Source organism: Brachycentrus maculatus, unplaced genomic scaffold, assembly GCF_059751285.1.
Source record: "Brachycentrus maculatus isolate JH-2025_06_01 unplaced genomic scaffold, ASM5975128v1 h1tg000199l, whole genome shotgun sequence".
Classification (NCBI taxonomy): domain Eukaryota; kingdom Metazoa; phylum Arthropoda; class Insecta; order Trichoptera; family Brachycentridae; genus Brachycentrus; species Brachycentrus maculatus.
Window position 1 is genome coordinate 2,521,145 of NW_028280950.1, and position 23,084 is coordinate 2,544,228.

General features: G+C 30.8%; 2 protein-coding genes across 2 annotated transcripts; one reads left to right on the forward strand and one right to left on the reverse strand.

Annotated features, from left to right (window-relative positions):
* Positions 1 to 1,283: 1,283 nt before the first annotated feature.
* LOC148307445 (uncharacterized) lies at positions 1,284 to 16,951 on the forward strand. Its single transcript, XM_088263462.1, has 4 exons — positions 1,284 to 1,346; positions 8,850 to 9,056; positions 10,510 to 10,612; positions 16,320 to 16,951. Exons 1-4 carry the CDS (start codon positions 1,292 to 1,294, stop codon positions 16,468 to 16,470), a joined length of 516 nt encoding a protein of 171 aa, XP_088119588.1. The 5' UTR covers positions 1,284 to 1,291; the 3' UTR covers positions 16,471 to 16,951.
* A 793-nt stretch (positions 16,952 to 17,744) lies between these two features.
* On the reverse strand, positions 17,745 to 21,711 carry LOC148307446 (uncharacterized). The gene is made up of 2 exons (XM_088263461.1): positions 21,631 to 21,711; positions 17,745 to 18,660 (listed from the first exon to the last, which is right to left on the reverse strand). Exons 1-2 carry the CDS (start codon positions 21,668 to 21,670, stop codon positions 17,879 to 17,881), a joined length of 822 nt encoding a protein of 273 aa, XP_088119587.1. The 5' UTR covers positions 21,671 to 21,711; the 3' UTR covers positions 17,745 to 17,878.
* Between the last annotated feature and the right edge of the window lie 1,373 nt (positions 21,712 to 23,084).

Sequence of the window (23,084 nt, forward strand, 5' to 3'; positions counted from 1 at the left end):
GAATCGTACCCGGGCCCTTCAGCACCGTAGCCAAATCTTAACTTAACTGCAAAGAAATCAATAAAGCCGAATTAAAAAAGTGTTTATTACTTACACAGACACATATTTCAACACATGCATACACATATTAATAATTATTATAATATTACCATATATATGTATATGGTAAAGCAACGAGTTATGACGTCATATCATGCAAATGTGAGAACTTGTTAATAATTTCAATTTGAAAAATAAATAAAATTATCTTATTCTTGACAACACTAAAATTGCCATATTTATTTAGTGATAATATATGTTTACGTATATATATTTCCAATATCTGTAAAGTACGTTCTCAGTCGATAGCAAGTCATAAAAAATCATATTTTTTTTTTACTACATATGTTTTAAAGGAAAAAAAAGCGGACTTGCAAAATGTTTTGGACGGGTTCTAAATCTATTCTCACCTCAGTTTATAAAATGTACGTATTTAATGCAGGTGTTTTAAAAACCATGAATAATCGGGCATAGATTACATCCGGAAATTTTACGTAATCAAAATTATGTAGTGAAGATAATTCTAACATTATTATCACTAGACTTCTACGAATATATATAATATTTTTGGTATAATATTATCAACCTGGTTTCTAATACTTTTTGTCAGAACATTAAATATGCATTTTTTTAATGTTTTTTTTTTACCGTATAGAAGTAAAGTTGAATATCTACACTGCGTAGTTAAATGAATAAATTTAGCAAGGAATCCCCTCAGCCATAAACATCAATTTCATATGGAAGTATGTTGTAACTGTGTAGTGTAGACAACTTTAACTTTACGTCTGAACTTTTTAAGTAATTTTCATGAAAGTTTTCCTTCTAAAATCACGCACGTAGCCCATGATATATACTCAAGGTTTTCGGGAAGAAAAAGATCGCCAAATCTCATATTACTTTTCCAAAACATGTTGTTCTTTGCCAATAGCGGTGATAATAAAATACGCAATAATGGCAGATATTTGGTTTTTAGTACCAGCTTGCCCTTGAATCTATAGGTTAATTACGCGATACGGAGGATAGCTGAAACAAAATAGCAAAAAAAATCAGATTGTCACCTGAACTCGATTCTGAACCACGGCTGACGGTCGCAACGGGCGATGACAGGGCTCGAGCTGCTTTATAAAATTCTGGCCACGGGCAGTAGTAGCAGGCTTTCGTGAGGTAGCCATAGCCGCGTACCCTGTGCAATGTTTACGAATCTCTTCTCCGTATAAAAACAGATCGGATTCGATCCGAGCAGCAGTCCATCATGGCACGTCTCGCGGTGATGTTAGTGCCTCTGGCCTTCGCGCTCATAGCGGCAGGTGCGTATTTACCATTTTCATTTTACCCGATATTCTATGTGTCTACACCGCGTAACCGACTAACTTGACTAATTCATTGTGCCGCGTCGTGCTGCCTTCTGCACGTAAATGCTCCGTATAATCAGGTTCTTCTCTATCGTCAAAGATCAAGGCTGTTAATACAATTATTTCTGATCATCCGTTTATAAAAACAATTAATTACTCTTTGAAATAAGAACAAAATTACATTATGTACAGAAAATATTATAGGAAAATACGTATAATATGTGTTGGTACAGAATCCTTCATAATTTGCTTTATGTAAGAAAGAAAAATCGAACATTAAAAACTTTAAGGCCTAGCATACGTTAAATCGCAACTTAATTTCCTTTAAACCCAATTAACATTTGATGCAATAGAATTTTTCTCAATATTTATTTAAAAAAAAGTATGTTCTAATAAAAATCGGGCATGAAGTGACGACCGGCTCTCAGGGCAGCCGGACGCTTAATGAATTATATTTTTACGAGTAAGGCCTTAATTACTTTGAAACTTTTATTTTCAACGACTTTGGCATTCCGAAACCGGTTGTCAACCAGTATTGTCAGGAAGTTAATGATACCGAAAAGGAAATTTAAGAACTTTTTTTAATGAATAATAGTAATGATTAAAGTATGTACACTAGCTAGTTAAAATGCTATCGTTTTTACCATAATTACAGCCCAAAGTCTTTCATAAAATCATCCTCAAAAAGTTTTAGAAAATTATCGTTTTAAAAACAGTTTTTGAATACAGATAAATACATTAAAAAATCTTTATTCTTAGAAGTAATCATTAAATGCTAATAAATAAACTTGACTCAATCTTCAAGTCGTGTACAAACAACGTCATTATTTTGTTATTTGAGTGTTTGACACCTCACTGATATTAGTAAATAAGTGACTCAATGAATCTTAGTAGCTACATATGTTTTTAATAATCAAAACACTCGTGTTTTGATTACTTAAAACATACATATTTTAACACAATAGCTGGATAAATCCAGTTTAAGAGAAGGGTTTACTATTAAGTAATTTATATTAAGATAATATATTATAGACATATTAACAGAGACGATATACCTATTTTGGTAAAGGAATATGGAAGTCTGGGGATTTACAGGGCTTGAGACCTTTTATCGGCTGCTGAGTCGTTTATACCATTTAAAAATTAGTAATAGGTTTTGAGTGCAATTTGAAAGCACCTTGCGATGCATATGCAATCTGGATTGATAATTTCATTATCATAGCCATTATCTCGGTAGTGTAATTGCAAAGGGGTATATCTGTCAAATTTTTCATTTTCTAAGTTTGTTCCACAAAATATCAAATAGTGTTTTCCATAATCTGGCAAAAGGATATAGCTGTAGTTACAATACTTATTTAGTTTTATTTAAAAAATGTACATATGAAAATACATAAAACAAATGAGTTGTTTGATTTCACAAGTTTGTTTTTGCTCTCCTGTAAAATTTGGTCTGAGACAGATATACCCCTTTGCCTTTACACTACCGATCTGTACCCAGTAGTGCATAGGGCACTGCATGAAATGTAAATTTAACTCCATTATTAAACACAGTGATCAGTCTTGCGCTTAGGGTAGTACCCTAAGGTATTATTAAATAGATATTAGAATGGAAAGCCTCTAATATTTATTTTGACCCCCCTTGGGAGTAATACCCGTATTCTCAAGCATGTTCGCCTCCTAAGTGTATTGGTTAGCGCGTTTCTGTTTCCAATATACTTACAATATTTTTGGGTAAGCTTCATTCTTTGTGCATATATACTGAATTTATTCCACGAGGGATTGTTAGTCGTCCATATTCCTTTCTCAAATAAACTTAGTTTCTCTTTTATATCTTTTGAGAAATTTACAAATAAAAATACTGAAACAAGAGTTTTTACTCAGTATAGGCAGTAGGGTTGGGTAAGGATAAGGCATAGTAGGCACTAATCCTGTTTCTATATGGAAGGCGAGTAATCCAGGATAGGCACTGTTTTTCTGCCTATGTAGAATTCAAGCCTCTGCATATAGTAATATAAAAATAAAATATATATTTTTACATTAATTTCTCTAGCTTGTAACAAAAAAACAATTTACAACAAAATGGTTACTTACCAAAGTAATTATTTACAAAAAAAAACATTCTTATAATATGATTCATTTGATAATAATAAAAAATTCAAGGTCTTTTAGTTTTAACTGACGCGTAAATGATGTATTCTTTATATCATTAAAACATTGAGTACCTCCTTAAAAATGATAATGCATGAGTTTTTTTGTATAAGGATTTAATTATTGGTTATAAAATTTAAATACTTATTTATGTCAACTTATGTACTTCTATGAATTTGTTTGTAAACAATCGTGACTAGGAAGGAGGTACCTACTTGTTTCAAGTATTTATCATAGAAATATGAATATATGGCATAATTACTATGTATTTATTGTATGTTAGTATTTTAAATAACACTTACATATTATTGTCATAAAAACAAGTTTTTTTGGTCTTGTTTCATATTCTCGGTTTTATATCATATCCTCAGTTGTTCGTACATGATCAGATTCTTGTTTGGTTGGAAGATATTGCTTCTTGGCAATAAGCCCGTTAATGTAGGTACATAATTCTTTTCTGCACATGAAGTTTAAAAAATAAATATTATTCTATTTCAAAATGATGTTTTTCGCACGTAGAAACGGTAGTGTTAAATATACAATAAAAATGACAAAATCTTTTAGTTTGATTTATTTCATTTATTTATTTATTTATTTAAACTTCATGTAAAGAAAATAAATAAGTACATTGGCGGGCTAATTGCTAAAAAGCAATATCCTCTAACCAACCAAAATATTAAATTTTTCAATTAAATTCGTTAAGTATTTACATTTTTACTTAAATTGTTATCGAACTTAATTAAGGGTATTAAAAAAAAACATATTAAAAAATTATGTAGGGTGTAGGAATATTAAAGTTAAAACCCTTATCATCACTTAATGTGAATAGAGCACTGCATCATATCGACGCAGTATTATCTGGATTGTGAAAGCGAGGTGATCAGTCCTTAAACCTTAGTTACCAGTTCAGGGTGATATAAAGAGAAAATTAGCAAATGACAGTCAGGTTATACATATCGCTCACTCATTTTAATAACGTTATATATAAAAAAACTTGATTTTTCAGGAGATCATTTTTAAAATTTAAGAATATAATAAAATGTATTTAAAATAAATATCAAGCCAATTATTGAACTTTTTACCGTGCAACAGATCTTTTTAGGTAAAACCTGAAGATTTTTTCTCCATTTGAAAAATATTTAGAATATTAAAAAAAATATATATATTTTCTTCAAAATACAAAAACAACACTTTATGCCCTGTAGCGGGTAAATATTAAGTTTAAAATATGCCGCTTTTGCTGGGATATATTACATTTTCTGGGCATCCCGAAAACATGCACAACTGAAAATTGACGATTTTTGATACATGACGTTGTTGAAAGGAGTTAGTGATATGTTAGATTGATCACTATTTACGTATTTACTACTTCTTTACTTTACAACGACGCCAAGACACGCGTCGCGACGCCAAGACACGTGTCGCGACGCCAACGCCGATGCATGCAAGTGAATATACGAGTATATAATTAATTGTAACGTGCATATTCGTGTTAACAATGAATGTGTTTTAATATAAATTATAAATAAATTATAACGTGTATCAACAAAGATTGTGATTTTTTATGCGGATCTTTAGATATACATAATTGTAATGTAAGTGGGGTCAAAAATAATTATTCTTTACGCAGTTCTTCATTATAAATAATCCTATTTCACTCCTCAGTGAATAATTATTATTTTTTTAATTGGGGTAGGAATTATTTTATTTTTATTTTATTTTTTACTTTGCCGCATAAATGGTGAATTGAGAATTTAAAGTAGATACTGGCTTTGTGTTGGGATATATGAATTGAATTTGTGATAAAACTTAATTTATTCTGTAATCACATTAAATTCAGGATTAAATGATGAGGGTTTTCCATTAAGGACGTGACTGGACTGGTTTGATTCGTTAGTTCAGTGGTCGCCAACTTTTTTGAGAAATGGGCAGGATAGATTTAAAAACAAAACCTTGGGAGCCGGATGACAAATATTTTTTTATTCCGATGAGAATCAAATTTAAAAAAAAAAGTGCTTATTTTAAAATATGAAAAATATTTATTTTGATTAAAGAATATCTAATTTAAGCTAGCGAATAATTAAAATAAAGGAATAAATTAATAAAGTTATAATAAAGGTTTTCCAATCATCAAATTGATTTCTTTGCGTAGATTGTATGAATGTTATTTTACAACATTTTGAGTGTGTCCAAATACTTGTTCATAAATCTAGATTATCTCCAATTATAGGAGTAATTTTTTATATTATTTTTTGACATCTCATCAAAGATGAAGAAGAATATGGAAGTATGGGCATTTACTGGGCTGACGACTATCACAGGCTGGTTTCGTCAGCCTCGTAAATGCCCAGACTTCCATATTCTTCTTCATCTTTGATGAGATGTCAAAAAATAATGTTATTTAATATATTTTGAGTTAAAAATAAAACATTTAAGAGAAATACTCACGTGTATGTATGTATACATACCTACAGATAAAACATTATGCAGATTAAAAAGTAATAACGGAACAATAAAGGCATTCCAAGAATTTAATTTATTTCTGATGTTATTTCAGTTTCACAAATCATATGATGTGAACAGATATTGTCCAAATTAAAATATATAAATTTCACATACTCTTACGTGTTACCTGTGATAAGTGCGAAGTTTGCGTTTTTTTTTTGACGAAATTATTCATTTGTAATTCTATAAAATTAAAATATTTATCTTTTAAATATTATTTATTTTTTATTTATTTAATTATTTTTTTTCCTTTATTAATGGTTTATAAAAATTGGAATTTTTGGAGGTCCGGATTAAAATCTTTGCCGCCCATATGTTGGTGACTACTGCGTTAGTAAATTATCATATTCAGTATACCGGGTATTTCTAGTTTGCGATTGTCGTTTTCTTAGCATAAAATAATAGTTAGTAGAAAACGACAAATAAAAAAAACTTAATCTTGAATATATATTACATATTAATACTTGACTATGGAGATTTTTGTTAGCATGAAATTATTTTTGTGCTTCAAAAGTGATTATAATACATTACTTTAATAATGTTTTAAACTAGTAAATTTGGAAAGGAATGAAGTTTTGAGATAGGCACGACTTTCATCTTGCCTAACTATAGATTAACTTAATAATGACAACATTTTGAGTGTGTCCAAATACTTGTTCAAAAATCAAAATTATTTCCAATAAGGAGATATTTTTTATATTATTTTTTGGCATCTCAACGTAGATCAGAGGTTCCCAACTCCAACCATGGCGCCCGATTCGTGTGTGCCTGCCGCTATTCGATAGAGACCGAATTTTTCATAAACATTAATTTAAAATGTGAATTATTTTTATTTAATTGTTAGCTTAATTTTTTTAGTGCTTAGGTTGATTAAATCCGTTTGTATGTTTGCGATATTGTATGTATGAGTGGTTCCTTTGCTGACAGTACTGAAAAGTAAGTCGATTAAAAATAGGTGGCACCCGCTACCTAACCGATACTTTAGAATGTGCTCTGGAGTACAAACAGGTTGGGAACCCCTGAAATAGATGTAGAAGAATATAGAAGTCCGGGCATTTACAGGGCTTACAGCCGTCATAAGCTGGTTTAAGTGATCACTTTACACACGTGTAACATTCACCAATTCTACCCATGATTGACAACCACATTACTCAAATTCTTTGAACTTCTACATATGTATATTGTTCAAATGTTGAAATGTCGCAAAATAAGATTAACTTAATATTGCATCAATTTGTTACGGTGACCTATGCGCCATTGAATACGGTAAGAAGAATTAATTGTAAAGTTTTTGATGTAGGCAAAATAAGTGCATCGTATAAAATCAGTTCTCAAAAAACGAAGCGGACAATTAAAAATTTATCACATTACGATGCGATTATCGGTATAATATATATAAATCAAATATGGTGACAATATCAATTATTAAATATACATAAGTATATTTTTTTTTTACAAAATACATTTTTAAATATTACAAAATAGTTGGTAAATATACAAAACATTTCAAATATAACGTTTCTACCTCTCTAATATAGTAGATACTTGCGTTTAGAGAGAGAGTTTGCTTTACATTTTTTTTAAACATAGTTAAATAAACAAAGTAAATTATAAATAAAATTAAAAATAACAAAAGAAAAATTGAAAATTAAAAAAAATATTCCTCGGTATGGAGTCTAGGTAGGGATGAGTTGTATATGTTTTTACTTTATTTTATACCAATCTAATAACATGTTATTTAAAAAAAACATATGATTGTACCACAAAGTTATCGATGCTTTTAATATACAAAATATTTTATTTTAAATGTTAATTGCATCTTGCTTTTGAGAGCTGCTCGTTCGTTTTGATGAGATCAAACGAAGTATAAAAAAAAACATTCCACGCTACTTACGTTCAGTTCGTAAACTACAAAAAAATAAACCAAAAATAACGATTTGTTGTCGGTCAACCGTAAGAATTTTGTTGTTACTAAATTTAAGTCACGTAGTTGTAATTTAGCCAAAATAAACACATGTATATGATGGCCTAAATCGGGATCCAGACATTCTTCAGCTATTTTTTAAAGTAGTTAACTGTTATTTCAGATTGAATTCGGAATAATAGTAGGCAATTTGAAGTTGCTGCATTCAGAATCTGTACGCGCACGTACACACATATACTGATCTTAACGCACTTAAAGAAAACATACTACCTTATTATATTGCATGTATGGAGGTTAATAGTAATAAATATTAAACAAAAATTATTTCATGATGATAGTTTGAGGAAGTTATAGGAGATGGTGTACGAAAAAGGAGTTATGAAGGAAGATGGATCATCTAAGAAGTGGAAATGCTTTTATGGCGGTTTAAGTTATTAATTTAATAAACTTCTTGTGCATAATCAACGTACATTTCTTCATCTATCTTACTTAGAAATTAAATATTGATATTTTAAACCTACAAATGTATATTTAAACCTGGTTTTTATTTTATTACTACAATCAATAAGTATGACATAGTCATGATATAAAAAAGCGTGTTCGTCCATAGACGCCTGACATAAAGAAAATGTTTATAATAGATAATATCACTATAAAAAAAATATTTTTAGGAAATACAAATTTTCCGGATTTTTTTTCGACGTCGATGGAAATAGACTTCTGTCAAGGTTTTAATATAAAATTTATGTTGCCATATTCTCGGGTACGTCTCAAACCGGTAGACATAAAAATCTCGGTGAGTGGTTACATACTAATATTACTAACATTTTATGTTGCCAATCTATACACGTTTAAATATATGTTTTATTTGTATGACACAGAGACGGCCTACTATGTGCCCAAGTCCTTCTACGTGATCGACCAGTCGGGAGCGGTGTCCGCCCCCGTGATGCTGCTGGGCGGCCGCTCCCTGCTGCGAGCCAGACGCGCCGCCCTGCCCGGTGTGTCAGCGGCTTCTTCCTCGTCATCCAGCTCGTCTAGCGCGGGTGGCTTCGGACAAAGCTTCAGCTCCAGCAGCAGCAACAGCAGTGAGTACCGGCTCCAACTATTATAAATTTTATAGTTCAAGTTGATATGAAACATCTATCGTTCCTTTTCATTTGAAGGAAGATGGAAGTCTGAGCATTTCTAGTACACAACTATAATACACGATTTACACACAACGAAGTTTTGATAGTCCCAAGAATTAACAAAGTTGAACACTGCAATACGAGTATATCGTTCCAAACATTTTTAATTTGTCGCTGACGGAGGTTAGATTTCAAAATAAAATATGGAACAAAGGCAAAATAAAGGAATGGGTTAGTTCTATGACAATTGTAAAATAGTTTATATTCTTAATTTTTTCTCTCTTTTTTGTGTGTATATTAGGTTAAAATGGATAAAAACAATAAAAAATGTATTTAAAATAAACTTCACCGACAAGACACACAAGGTGGCTGGGTTGGTCTCTGAATTTTTTTTTTAAAATTTGTTTATAATTGTTCTTTAAATAAATGTACTATTTAAGTAAATTTTAAAAAATCCAGGGCTTATTTATACTTATAACTTTGCAGGAACTTTACACATGATTCATTTCAAGTTGAGACACATTTAAATTGACATCTCATCCGTAGGATGAATAGTCCAGTGTCTGATTATCGTATTTATGAATTTGATTTGTTCATATTTATGAACAAATAAAACTCTAGTCTACTTAAACCTATAAAGGTTTGCATTTATTAAAATTTGCATTAGCAAAGAACAGTAAGTGGAAAGTGACGAGTAGGACGAAGAAGAATGTCGCGGTAGAGTATTGGTAAGTGGACGGGTAGAAAACTGCTATTCCACGTCGACAGGGACATAGGCCAAAATGTCATGATGGATGTGAGAAAAGAAAAATATATATTTAGAAATTTGGATGAAGATTGAAAATGAATATTTTAAATTAATCTTTGAGTAAAAATAAAGATTATAATTATTGCATTATTCACTTTTCTTTATGTTACTGTAAACTCTGAATTGATATTTATCATTATGAGCAAAAAATATTGATTTTTTTTTGCATAAATTCGCAATTTATAAACATAAAACATTAATTTTTCATTATTAATTCAATTACCGAGATTTATGTTAATTATTGGTTGGTTTAATCTAAAGTAGTATTTTTATTGCGATAGTTTCCTGCTAAAGATAAAATACTATCATTTGTTTTAAAATGCACCGCGCCCCAACGCCATCCACCATAATTACGCCTGTCTACAGTGGAAATTGAGTTAGCAAATGTTGCACCCATTGATTTTCTTCAATATTAATGTAAATAAAAATAAATTGATGACTTATCCATAGAATATTAATGAATGCTGAAGTATGAAGCTTGGACTATTAGTTCCAGAAATATCTTATGCTAAATATGATACTTGAAATGGAATTTTTAATCGACTAATAAAAGTTTATTTTTACTATAAATATATACAAAAATGTTGTTTTTATTCCTACTAGATGCTGGATTCGGCTACCAGTCACGACCAGATCACTCCTATACACCAGGATACAATGGACCCCAGACAAATATTCACGCCAATCCACACGTCGTGGAAGCTACGTGAGTTACTCAAATGATTTTTTGAAATGGCATATAAATTATATATTCATTAATAAAATATCAGGTTCGTAAATTATCATAAACGTATAATGTTAAATACAATGTCAATTTTCAATTTAGATTCACTTCGTAAATACCACTTTTTCTTCAAATCGTTTGTGATGACGTTATGATGAAATCTGATGCGAAATACCTCGAAACATGTGTCACAATATATTTTAAGAAAAAGTGGTATTAACCAAGTAAAACATAAATTACCAATATTACCACAAAGTGACTACCGAATCAATTTATGAAATTACAATGAAAATAATATACATGGTAACTCTGTTCTTTTTCTGAAAAACAGAAAAACGAACAAGCTTTTATTATTTAAGAATTATTAATTAAAGAGTATATTTCAAGTATTTTTTTATTCGTGAGATTATTTTATAAGAAGGGCTGAAATAATTTTGATTCAATTGGCATTACGTTGTTTTTGAGATAAAACATTTTTTGGTCCCTATAATGCTTCTTGAAATTTTGATCACTGTGGATTTACATAACAAAAACTGTGGTTTTTAGTTTGCTTGAAAAAATATAAATGCATCGAATACTAGGGGTATCAAAATACATTAAATAAAAATTATTAATTTTATTACATTTATTTTACCTGCGTAATATATAAAAGCATTTACATCATCTTTGAGATCACCATTCATGTAGAGGTTAGTAATTTTTTGTTTGGTGAGAATCGTGAGATGTTCATTGGTCTATACAAGATCATCGTTGAGGTCATAACTGCCAATGACGTGTATCCTGGGTTAAGATCAAACATGCAATAAAATAAATATATGGAAGTTGTTGAAATAATATAAACGTTTACATTTTATTCGAGATACATTGAAGAATTATAGCGAAAATATATTGATTTTTTTGTTTGGTAAAAATCTATTCATAAGTAGAGCGAAAACTTTGTTATTCCTGCACATCTGTTATATATCGGTAACAATTGTTATTCCGATTACCGAAAATTAACATGAAAAGGGTAAAATAGTTACCGGCCCCCTGGAAAATGATCATTTATAGTATATGATCTCCCATTATGAAGTTATGGTGACGACTTTCCAAGTAGGTAGTAGCTAGATTCGTAAATTCTCACATATTAATAAAAATAACTGCATTGCATGTTCTAAACATGGGTTGGTTCAAAAATTATTATTGTCTATTTCAAAATAATAGTAAAACAAAATTCTTTATTCCCACAGATAACTACTCTACATAAAATAAATTAATTCCAGTGTACCGTAAAGTGAATTATACTCGAAGCGCAGTATTTATTGTAGGCACGTTGATTGACTATTGATGTATTTCGAGAATTTCGTGTGTCGAATATTTAATAAGGTATGTGCGAGTATGATAACATAATACAGTAGATGCGTACTTGGTACAAGACCTGAAATGTACCTACTTTAGGAAATAGCGGTATATTAAGGCGTGATACGGCGATTTTGTAAAATCGACTCGTTCTAAAAATACCGCATCCAGCATAGTACCAAGTCGATCAAATTACATTCATAATTGTATTTTTCAAACAATAATAATAACAATCATGATATTTATGGATTCGACATTTACTTTGTGGAATGACATGTTGATTATTTTTTAAAAATGAAACACCTAAATAAACCAGTTAATGAGTTTTATTTTTATATACGACTAGTTTCGAAAACTTACAGATGTTTTCATCTTCTGGTAAAAATTAAAACTGTTTTAATTTTTACCAGAAGATGAAAACATCTACAAGTTTTCGAAACTAGTCGTATATAAAAACAAAACTCATTAAGTGGTATATTCAAGTGTTGAATTTTTAAAAAATAATCGTGATAAGAGAATGTACTTTTTTAGATTGTGTAAAATTAATGGATTATAATAAAAATACAGTATATAAATTAAATATTATATATTTATAAAATACATTTTGTAAAATTTTTAAACGAAAAGTTTCTGAGATAAAAATGAAACTTGAAAAACTTGCAACAATTTTGTACATAAGGTTTTGAATGTTTTTAAACTTTATTTTTATTCGGGTTGAAACCTTATTTAAGATGCATTTTATGATTGTTGCCTACGTATAAAGTAAAATTTATTCAGTCATAAATAGCTCATTTTTGTGGTTGGTAACACATTTCAATATAGCATTTTTCAAGTGATTATGAATAATTTCAATGGCATGAGAGTGATTAAGAAATAAGATTTTATAGCCAGTATGCCTGCATCACATCATAGGTGCTCAATTTGTATGTTTTTATATGGAAGAATGATACGTTTCTGCAGACTAGATGAAGTATATTATTAAACATCATTTTTGTAGACACCTCTCGGTTTTACCGTATTTAGACAGAAGTTGCAACTATATAACTTACAAAAATAAAATAAACGTAAACTTCTAAGATTCCAATAAAAAACAATTTATATTTTTTATCGATCTGTTTTTATTTCTCAATAAAATTCACTGGGCGTTAGTTATTTCACGGTCAAGATCAGAGTTATAATGGGCCAGTGAACTTAGGAGATGAGAAATTTGGGTTTTTATAAAACCTTGTCGGAACTTTTCTTTTTAGACATCTAGCTTGAGAATAATAAAGTATACGAACAGTTACTTTTTTCAAGTTTTTTTCAAAACAGAACATCGGATATTAAAATAAATTGAAAAACTTACTTACCTAGGTTTTTTTGGGGGATAAAATAATGTTACCATCGAATTGATTTGATACTACATAATACATACAATATTCACATTTCACGTAAATACATAATAAAAAGTATGAAATAAGTAGTAAAAACAAATAATTTAGTATTTCCTGACCGCATAGAGCATGTAAAGGCAAGGTGATCAGATTCTTGGATCTAGCAGTGGAAAATTAATTTTAAAAAATTAAGGTGGAATAGTAGATAGGAAGAGGTTAAAAGTGGCAAAGAAATTTTATATCTACCTACTTTGATTAATAAAATCATTGAAAAATATTGCTTGAGTTTAATAAAAATATATGACATAAATATTAAGAAAAAAGTATGATTTCGGTAAAATTATACATCTATCTACATTTCCAAAAATCAAACGAATGCTTGCCGATTTGAAAATATGTTTGTACAAATTACAAATTATAAAATTTAACCTTAAAATATATGCACGAACATGCGATTTCTATTTAGCTAGGATATAGAAATGTCGAATTAGTTGTTAATATAAATAATATAAAAATGCAAACATCCATTGCGATTTTTACATATTTAATTAAAGGTTTTTGTAACCCCCTTTCCCGCATGTGTAATGTGCAGAGGATATTATCATATGATGATGATTTGTGAGAGTACATAAGTATTGTATTGGGCAACAGCTTGGCCATATTGAAGAAGAATGTTGGTTCAATTTGCCTAACTAGATGAAATTATTAATTCCTGTTTTATTTTTCAAGTATTTCATAGTTTTCTTTCAAAATAATGTGAGTACTTGCATTGCTTTGATCGTTTTCTGTTCTCAAATAAAATAAAGTAAAATGTCAATATAATATTAATAAGTTTACCAATAAATACATACATAATAGCATAGTTCGGCACGTTTAATCGTAATTCCTGCCAATTTCATGATTCGAATACAATCGCAGAGTTACACTAAATAAAACACAATAAACGATGTGAATCTAATGGCTGTATTTGTTACGTAAATTGTAATTTTTGTTTATTGAACTCCATCCGGTGTCCGAATAATTCAGGGTCCAACGCTTCTGAGCTTCCTTTACGGACGTACTGCTACAACGTAATATCTGTATTTTATTTTAGGGTAATTTGACATACCCATTATTAAAAATAAAAATAAATATGTATAGTCACGGAATTATTTTACACAGTACAAAAAACTTTAGCTTACTCTTAAAACCTTGTAGTTTCCTCATACTTGGTAGTTAACGTGTTTCACACGCGACATAATATTATAATATGCCATTAAATATTTATGAAATATCGAGTCATTTTGATTTTACACCTGCAGATAATTTCAATAAGTAATGAATCATTTCAAATTAAGTATGAGATGTATAGTTCACAATTCATAGGATAAACATGAAAATGTAAAGAGTATTTTCATTTAATTTTATTATTATATTTAAATTAAATTATTATATTTAATTTAAACACGGGTGAAATTAGTTTACCTTTTTATCGTATCGCAAAAATATTTTAATTCAGTACTATTTTCAGGTACGGCTTAGTGACTTGTGTTTGAAAACGGGAATCAATTTGTGTCAGAATGGAATCGAGGCTAGTAGCTCTAACCACAAGATTATCCCGACTGTTTGAATTGATGATTTTTTCAAACATCTTTAAGCCATATATAATATTTGGACTGTAGAGCGTTAAAGCAATTGGTGATAACTTTTCAAAAGTACATAGTTGAATAAATAAATGCATCTTACCAAACGAGTATTTATGAATATTTAGGTTCCGCCTATTAAAAATGCAATAAAATTTTATTAGCTTTTGCATTATTTGGTATACAACGATTTCCGACCAAAATTTGTAATGTATTCTTTTTGCTTCGCGTGATGGTTTTCTTTAATAGATTTACATATTTCCTAGATTCGAAAATGCTAACTTTAAGTTACCATAATAATTATCGAACATTAACGAAGATTTATTTACCAATAAACATTCAAGACACGTAAAATGATTATTTTTTATACAAGGAAAACATTGTTAAACCTCGGAATATCTAATGAACTCGTATTATTAAAAGTCGTGTCTCCTACCTTGTGATTTCTGTCACTAAATTAACATACCTAGTCATCGACGAGCATCCTAATCTGACCATTATGTCATTATTCCACGACATCGTCTTATTTACCGACAACCAGTTTTTTTATTGGTTGAGTAAACAAGGCTGTCACCTGACATGTTGACATCCTTCTTGTGTTTACAAACATGTTTATAAGATTCGACCGTTGAATTTTATAAAATTTCAGGAAAATATATTTAATTTAATTTCAAGAATGTATTGTATATAGCAACTGTAGGTCAAGCACGAAACCCACGTTCAAATTCACTAATAATGGAATATCAGAAAATATAAACACGTTTTAAGTATCCATTTATTATTTACGATTACATTAGTCTTTTTCCTCGATTGTACTTGGCCATAAACGGATTTTTGAATATATAAGCCGGTTTTATGAAGATAGTAAAAAATGATTATAAATTTTATAAATTAGTGGGTATTCTTGCTGCTCTATTAATTAACATTTGACATACTTTTAATTTGATAAAACCCATAAGGATTACAAAACCAATAAATTTATAATTTTTTGATTTAAAAAAATGTGAAAAAATATACATCTACAAACATATATTTTTTCACATTAAAACGGTTCCCATTTTCTTTCATGTTCAACTATATATGGTATACCTTTACCTCTGTTATTAATGAACTTTTCATTTTAAAACTCTTAATGAAAGACAAACAGATTTATGTTGAAATTGTTTGACTTAAACTATACATGTAAAATGGACTGTGAAGTGATTGAAAGCGTAGATAGTGAATATTTTCAGACAAAAATAATGATTTTTAAAGGTGTTTAATAAAATAAAAACAGTGATTTTTGTCAGACCGGTTTCCGATGTTCACTGATTGTAATGTTATGTGGCAAAATTGTGAGAATATGTTTTTTTCCAGGCTGTATAACCGATTCAGTGATGATGGCGGTGTAGCTGGCTTGGGAATATCCGGAACGTCTACAGGAGGCAATGGCGTCTTCTCAGGATCTTCTTCAACGGTGGACTCTGATGGAAAAGTTCACTTCTCAACGCATACTGGCAAATTCTAGGCCGTATAGCTATTTGTGCCCTTTCACGATGTGCCAACACTACATTTCCAGCTACTTGATTAGTTAAGTTACCTTAATTCATATAAAAAAATGAAAAAATTCAATGGCAATGCAAGTTTAACACGAATATCAGAATATTAATACTTAATACATTTATTTTAACGCTTTGTTGATTATCATTTTATGTATTATTTTTAACAAAAGCAATGACATAAACAGTTTGGTATAGATTTGGTATATTTTCTTATATAATCAGATTTACATCATTTAAAGGGCGGTGTTTTCGTAAAAAAAAGTGATAAAATTAATTATATTTATTTGTAACAAACCAAATGTAGGATTTACGAATATGATAATTATTATGTTAAGATAAATTAAGTATAATTTTTGTATCGCTGTAAAGCAGTGATCATATTTTGGTGAATAATTTTCTGGGTAATCTTATTTTTTACTTTTTACATAAATAAACGATTACAGCGACCGACGTGTCTTTTATTTTCCCTTTTTTATTTAAAATAATTTGAAAAAAGTACATATGTCCGCCTCCGTAGTGTAATGGTCAGCACGCTCGGCTACCGTTCTGGAGGTCCCGGGTTCGATTCCCAAGGGGGGTAAAACTAAATATAAGTGATTTTTTCACTGTAATATTTATTCAATATTACCATGGACTGGTACCTGAAGCGGAGGGCTGATCACCTTTCCTTCATAAGTAAAAACGATCATGATAACACTGCGTTTATAAGACACAGTGCCCTATGCACCATTGGGGTACGGATAAGGGTTTTATTATTATTATTACATATTAATATACATATCTTATTATATGTTGCTTCTGTTGTTCCGTGGGACATATCTTAATAAAAAATGTATATGTATTTTTAATTTAAAGTATGTACAGAGTAAAAAAAAACGTACACTCTGTAGTATAATGGTAAGCGCGTTTAGTTACAGTGCTGGAGACCCCACGTTCATATTCCGTAAATGCTAGTGATTTTTCGCTATTTTTTTTTACCTTCAGGTAAAATTCGCGTGAATGAAAAAAATGGTGCGCTGAAGCGCACCATTTTTATATGAGAGTTGCATTTATTATTTACCTTGCTTATTATGTACAAGGTTTATAGATCAATAAGTGGATTTTTGTTTCTTCTCACTAGTTATAAGCACACCTTGCCTTTATGAAAGTAACGATATAGATAACACTGCGTTAATACGATACAGTGATTTATGCACCATTGTACCCACGAGGGTTAATAGAAGGAAGAGAAAAAATATTATTTGGACAATTATTTTCTATAATTCGGGATAAAAATCCAATAAATAAATAAAATCAACATTTTAAGTTGCAAGTATAAAGTACAATATATTTTTAAGAATAATTTATGTTTGGTAATTTGAATGTCATTTTGAATCAAGTACTATTTTGTGGTTCTTCTTTCGGTTGAGCTCTGAATTGCAGTCCGTCAGGGAGCTCTAGCGGGGGTCGCAGCTCGTTAGGGTTGGGGTAAGAATAACCCTCCCCTTCTTGCGGAGCTGGTGTGGGGGCTGGAGCTGCCTCCACCACCACCGTGTCTCCAATGCTGCTGACTCCTGGCTGCTGAGTGTTCACCAAACCGTTGTCGCTTCCTGTGTAGACGGAAACAGCCGGAACAGCTTGCTCGATGCGCTGGTAGTTGTAATTGGGAAACAGCCCACTTAAGAATGGAAACTTGTTAGGGTAGTTACCAGGGTATTGGGGATATTGAGTAGTTCCACCTGGATATCCGATCGAATTCGTTCCATGGTTGTTCGGATACTGTCCAGTAAAAACGCCGGCAATTTTATTGAAAAGTGGCCACAGAAGTCTCTCAGACGGTAAAACTCTATTGATATTCCCATTAATGTTTTGATATCCGTTTGTATTTTGAGGAACGTAGAAAGGTCTTGGTGGTATGTACCCGTTATCTGGAACCGGGTAAGGTCTCTGTATGATGAACGGGTACGCGGGTCTTGTTTGTACTGTCACCACGTCCGGGATAACTGGTTCCGGGTCTCTGTAGACAGGACGAGTGGATATTCCCGGTCGGGGGTAGTCGTATCCCTGAGAGTTGTCCTGCTGCGGCCAGTAGGCAGGCGCCGGTCTGGTCTGCACCCCGGGGTTAGAGTAAAACAGCTCTGATACATCCCTCGGAACTCGCAGGTGCCCGCATTGTGCTGCAAAAAGTACAAAAATAAGGTTTACCCTTTATTTTATTTTATTTGGAAATTTAACAGAACAGTTACGTAAATACATTTACATTAAAGAGTAACAAAAAAGAGGTATTCAACATTTACCATTTACAAAATTTCACATATATCATTAAATATAAATACCTGGAAAAGGGGCGGGAGGGAGAAAAAAGGGAAAAGGGGATGATCAAATCTCAAATCCAAGACAAATTATGGAAAAATTGGGACATATATAAGTTCAAATGACAAACATAAGTTGTTAAAAGCGAGTGTTTTTGCCTAGAATTTTCACTCATGAATTACATGAAATTATAGTAACTTTAAACATAAAGAGTAAATCCACTCACAAGTAGGCATAGGCTATGAAACTAATAAAGTTGAAGCCTGAGTAGGGACATGATAAACGGTGTTGCATAAGCCGTAGCTAGATTTCAGAGTCACTTAGAAGTTAGGTAATTAAAAAAAAAGTTGTTAAATAATGATTTTGACATCTCAACATAGATGAAGAAGAATATGGAAATGTAGTTATTTACAGGGCTTTTATAATTTTATAATAGGCTGGTTGAATAATCACTTTACACACGTGTAACATTCACCATTCTATCCATGATTGACAATCACACTACTTAAGTTTTTGGAACTACTACATATATACTCAAAATTTAAGAAACCCAGATTTGTGTACAAGGACTTGGACACACCCATAAATATTGTGAATAATTTTATCGTTTGTTAAAAAAATGTTTAACAGCTTATTAGTTGTGGTTGTTAAAAGTATAAATAATGTAAAAATAAAAAATGTATTGGGTCCATTTTACAAAAGTATTTAACGATTGATTTTTAACTTTTTAAAGAAAAACTGTCATCGAACGCATCTGTATAATATGACTCGTCATCAATCTGTCATTGTTCATTAGATCATTATCAAATGATTTCTTATAGGTATCACGTGTGTTTCTCATTTTTAGGAAGCAAAACGATGCTTTTGTTTACCTAATTTTAGTAAGTAATAGAAAAAATAGAATAATAAAATCCAACTGTTAATCAGCATGGAAAAATCATAAGTATAATCCATAGGGTTATCAAATTTCTACATTTTCTTTTCTAGATTTCTATCTCTTCGGACAATTTTTAACCGTTCCTTTTTTGCATGAATTTTTGGTGAAACGGTCAAACTTTAAACATGTTAAAAAAATGCAGGCATATAAAATATAACTAACTAACCACCACGCCACTTCCCCGCAGGGGTAGGCAGAGAGGATAGACGCCACACCACTCTATCTTTGCTAACAATCTTCGCCTCTTCAACATTCATGCATCCTGACTTATCCAGCTTTCAAATATTTAAAATATTTTTTCATATGAAATATCTTAAATTTATTGTCTATAGCGACATCTGTGATAACTCCTCTGTAACTACAGACTCAATAGTTGATCACTTGGTTGACTTCATAGTTGATCTTTAAAACTGTTACGTTGACCTTCTCTAGTCTTTGGGTGCTTTTATTTATATAAATTTATCTTTATCTTACACCTTAAACACGCCCAATGATGCATCCTTATGCACTAAGTTCTTTCACTGCATCACATTGACGTAATATTATGCAGTGAAATTTGGTAATTAATCTTACGAAGCCAAGTTCAGGCAGCGCGATGATATAAATAAATAACAACATTTTGAGAGTGTCCAAATACTTGTTCACAAATCTGTATTATATTCAATTATAGAAGTTTTTTTGACATCTCATCAAAGATGAAGAAGAATATGGAAGTCTGGGCATTTACGGGGTTGACAACCATCATAGGCTTGTTTAAGTGATCACTTTACACACGTGTAACATTCACCAATTCTACCCATTATTGATAACTACACTACTCAAATTCTCGGAAGTTCTATAAGTATATGTATATATAATATTAAGCAATTTTGAAACATTGTTCTTGAATCACTAGAACTTCACTAGAGATATCTATTGGTGAGATGAAAATGCCCAGACTTCCATATTCTTCTTTATCTTTGATGAGATGTCAAAAAAAAAAAAAAAATAACAATATAAAATTTATTTTAATTTAAAAAAAGCCACCCCCACCCCTGGGTATTAGATTAAATGGTAGAATGGACAAACGTATAACGTTTTCTAAGCATCACATATAAACTAAGTCTGTCTCTAAACCAATGTGTTGTTCAAAGGATATAGGTGCCGATGTGTAGTTAGGTAGACGCTCGACTGCATAACTGGCGCCGTGAGTTCGATTCCCGCTAATTTATTGTAATTGGCGGGAGTATTGATGAATTCTGGAAATAATAATATTCACTTGGTCTTGGTGTTCATGATATATATTCCACAAACATCATAAACACCAGGATATGTTCTTCTAACCCTTTCTGCACTCAATGGTGCATAGGGCACTGCATCAAACGAAGCAGTGTTATCTTGATCGTTACTTACATGGAGGCAACGTGATCACTCCTGCGCTTCAGGGACTAGTCCAGGGTAATATTAAATAAATATGATAGTGTAAGATCAGTAATATTTATTTTCACCCCCCCCCTTACTGGGAATTGAACTCGGGACCTCCAGCACGATAGCTATAAATACGCTAACCATTATCTCCGTGGGGAGGCGGAGAAGATATACAAGGCAAAATAATTGTCATGAATTTTATTTTTATGTGTTTTAAAAATAAAAATATACAACTTATTACAACCCTTAAAAATCAGAGTTTGATTTTAATATTTAATATATAAATTATGGAGTTCTACAAATGAAACGCCAAATCAGTAAATAATATCTATCGATTTCATATAAAAATGTAATTATCGAAACATGAAAATATTTTTTGTAAATAAATGGTTAGTGACACTTTCTCTAAGTACTTAATTAAGCAAGCCTTCTAATATTCACAAAAGCACAAACACTAAAACTCTTCACAAAGGTAAACAAACCTACATACCTGCAGTGGCAAAAAGCGCTAACAGGTAAAAGCTTTTCATGACTGTACAAAGGAGCCCTAAGCTCGTTCACTAAGCTTTCACACAACCGATACTGATCATCACCAGCACCTCCATTAGGTTATATAGAATCGGGATATTTGCTTTGCAGAAGAAATCCTTGAGGCAGTATGCATTGTTTATCTAGTAAAGGATTGACAAATTAAATTTTAACTATCCGACCGGTTGTTTGCTCCACCGCAAGTCTTCCGAGATAAGATTTGGGTACTGAAAATAAATGTCAACTTCAAACTAAATAGAGTGAAGTTTGTTTTCTCACTGGGCTTGTCACGTGTTATTGGCCAACGTGAGTCAATAGGGAAGTGAGTAATTTCGGCACCGGCGGTAATAGGCATGGGAAAACTTACAACGACTAACACCTCCTGTAAACAATGTTTGTTTCGTAATGCGAGTTGTAACACTGGAATTGTGCCTAATTCAATAATGTAATGAAGGACATATCGCTCACTCCTTTCAAGAACGTCATAAATAAAAAAACTTGATTTTTCAGGAGAACGTTTTTAATGTTTAAAAATACAATACAATGTATTATAAATAAATATCAAGCCAGTATTGAACTATTTACTGTACAACGGATATTTTTAGGTAAAGCTTGAACGTTTTTTCTCATTTTGAAAAATATTAATTTTATTTAAAAAATAATTAAACTATACATTTTCTTCAAAATGCAAAAAACAACTCTTTCTGCCCTGTAGCGGGTATATATAAAGTTAAAAATATACCTCTTTTACTGGGATATAGTACATTTTCTGGACATTCAGAAAACATGCACAACAAAAAATTGACGATTTTTGATTTATGACGTTCTTGAAAGGAGTGAGCGATATACAGGGAACCTCGAAACATTTTTGACCTGTTTCTTTTTGACATTGGGTAAACTAATATCTAATTAACACAGGTCTAAAGTGTCAACGCGTTTTTCTTTCGACCTGCGTACTGTATCAAGTAACCATATTTGAAGATTGGACCGCGTTTGCAAGCTTTGCTCTTTGTAAGTTACTTATCGAGAGGGATGCACATGTAAAAATTTACACAACAAAGATTCGTTGTATTTAATTTGTTGATTGTAACAAGAGTAACATTATTAAACGTAATTAACAAGTATGCCTATGAAAATCTTTCATTCCTGCTTAGGAGTAAAAACATATAACCTTAAAATATTGAATGTAAATAAAAGCTATCTGCCAGAACAATTAGCTTTATTCTAATTTATAAAAGTAACCTATAAACACAATTACCACAAAGGTTTTTAAAAAATCTTCAGACCCCGATCTCCCCTTTTATAAGAAGTTATTTAAACCGTGGGATATTACTAAGCCTTGAGAAGGATGCTTCTTAAGTGAATACTAATTATATGTGTATATAAACAATATTTATATATATATATATATATATA

Excerpts from the sequence above, each read along its gene's own strand:
- LOC148307445 (XM_088263462.1), top strand. The coding sequence starts at position 1,292 with ATGGCACGTCTCGCGGTGATGTTAGTGCCTCTGGCCTTCGCGCTCATA. Across the intron at positions 1,347-8,849 it reads CTTCGCGCTCATAGCGGCAG|AGACGGCCTACTATGTGCCC; the intron begins GTGCGTATTTAC and ends TGTATGACACAG. Across the intron at positions 10,613-16,319 it reads CCACACGTCGTGGAAGCTAC|GCTGTATAACCGATTCAGTG; the intron begins GTGAGTTACTCA and ends GTTTTTTTCCAG.
- LOC148307446 (XM_088263461.1), bottom strand. The coding sequence starts at position 21,670 with ATGAAAAGCTTTTACCTGTTAGCGCTTTTTGCCACTGCAG. Across the intron at positions 18,661-21,630 it reads AGCGCTTTTTGCCACTGCAG|CACAATGCGGGCACCTGCGA; the intron begins GTATGTAGGTTT and ends TACTTTTTGCAG.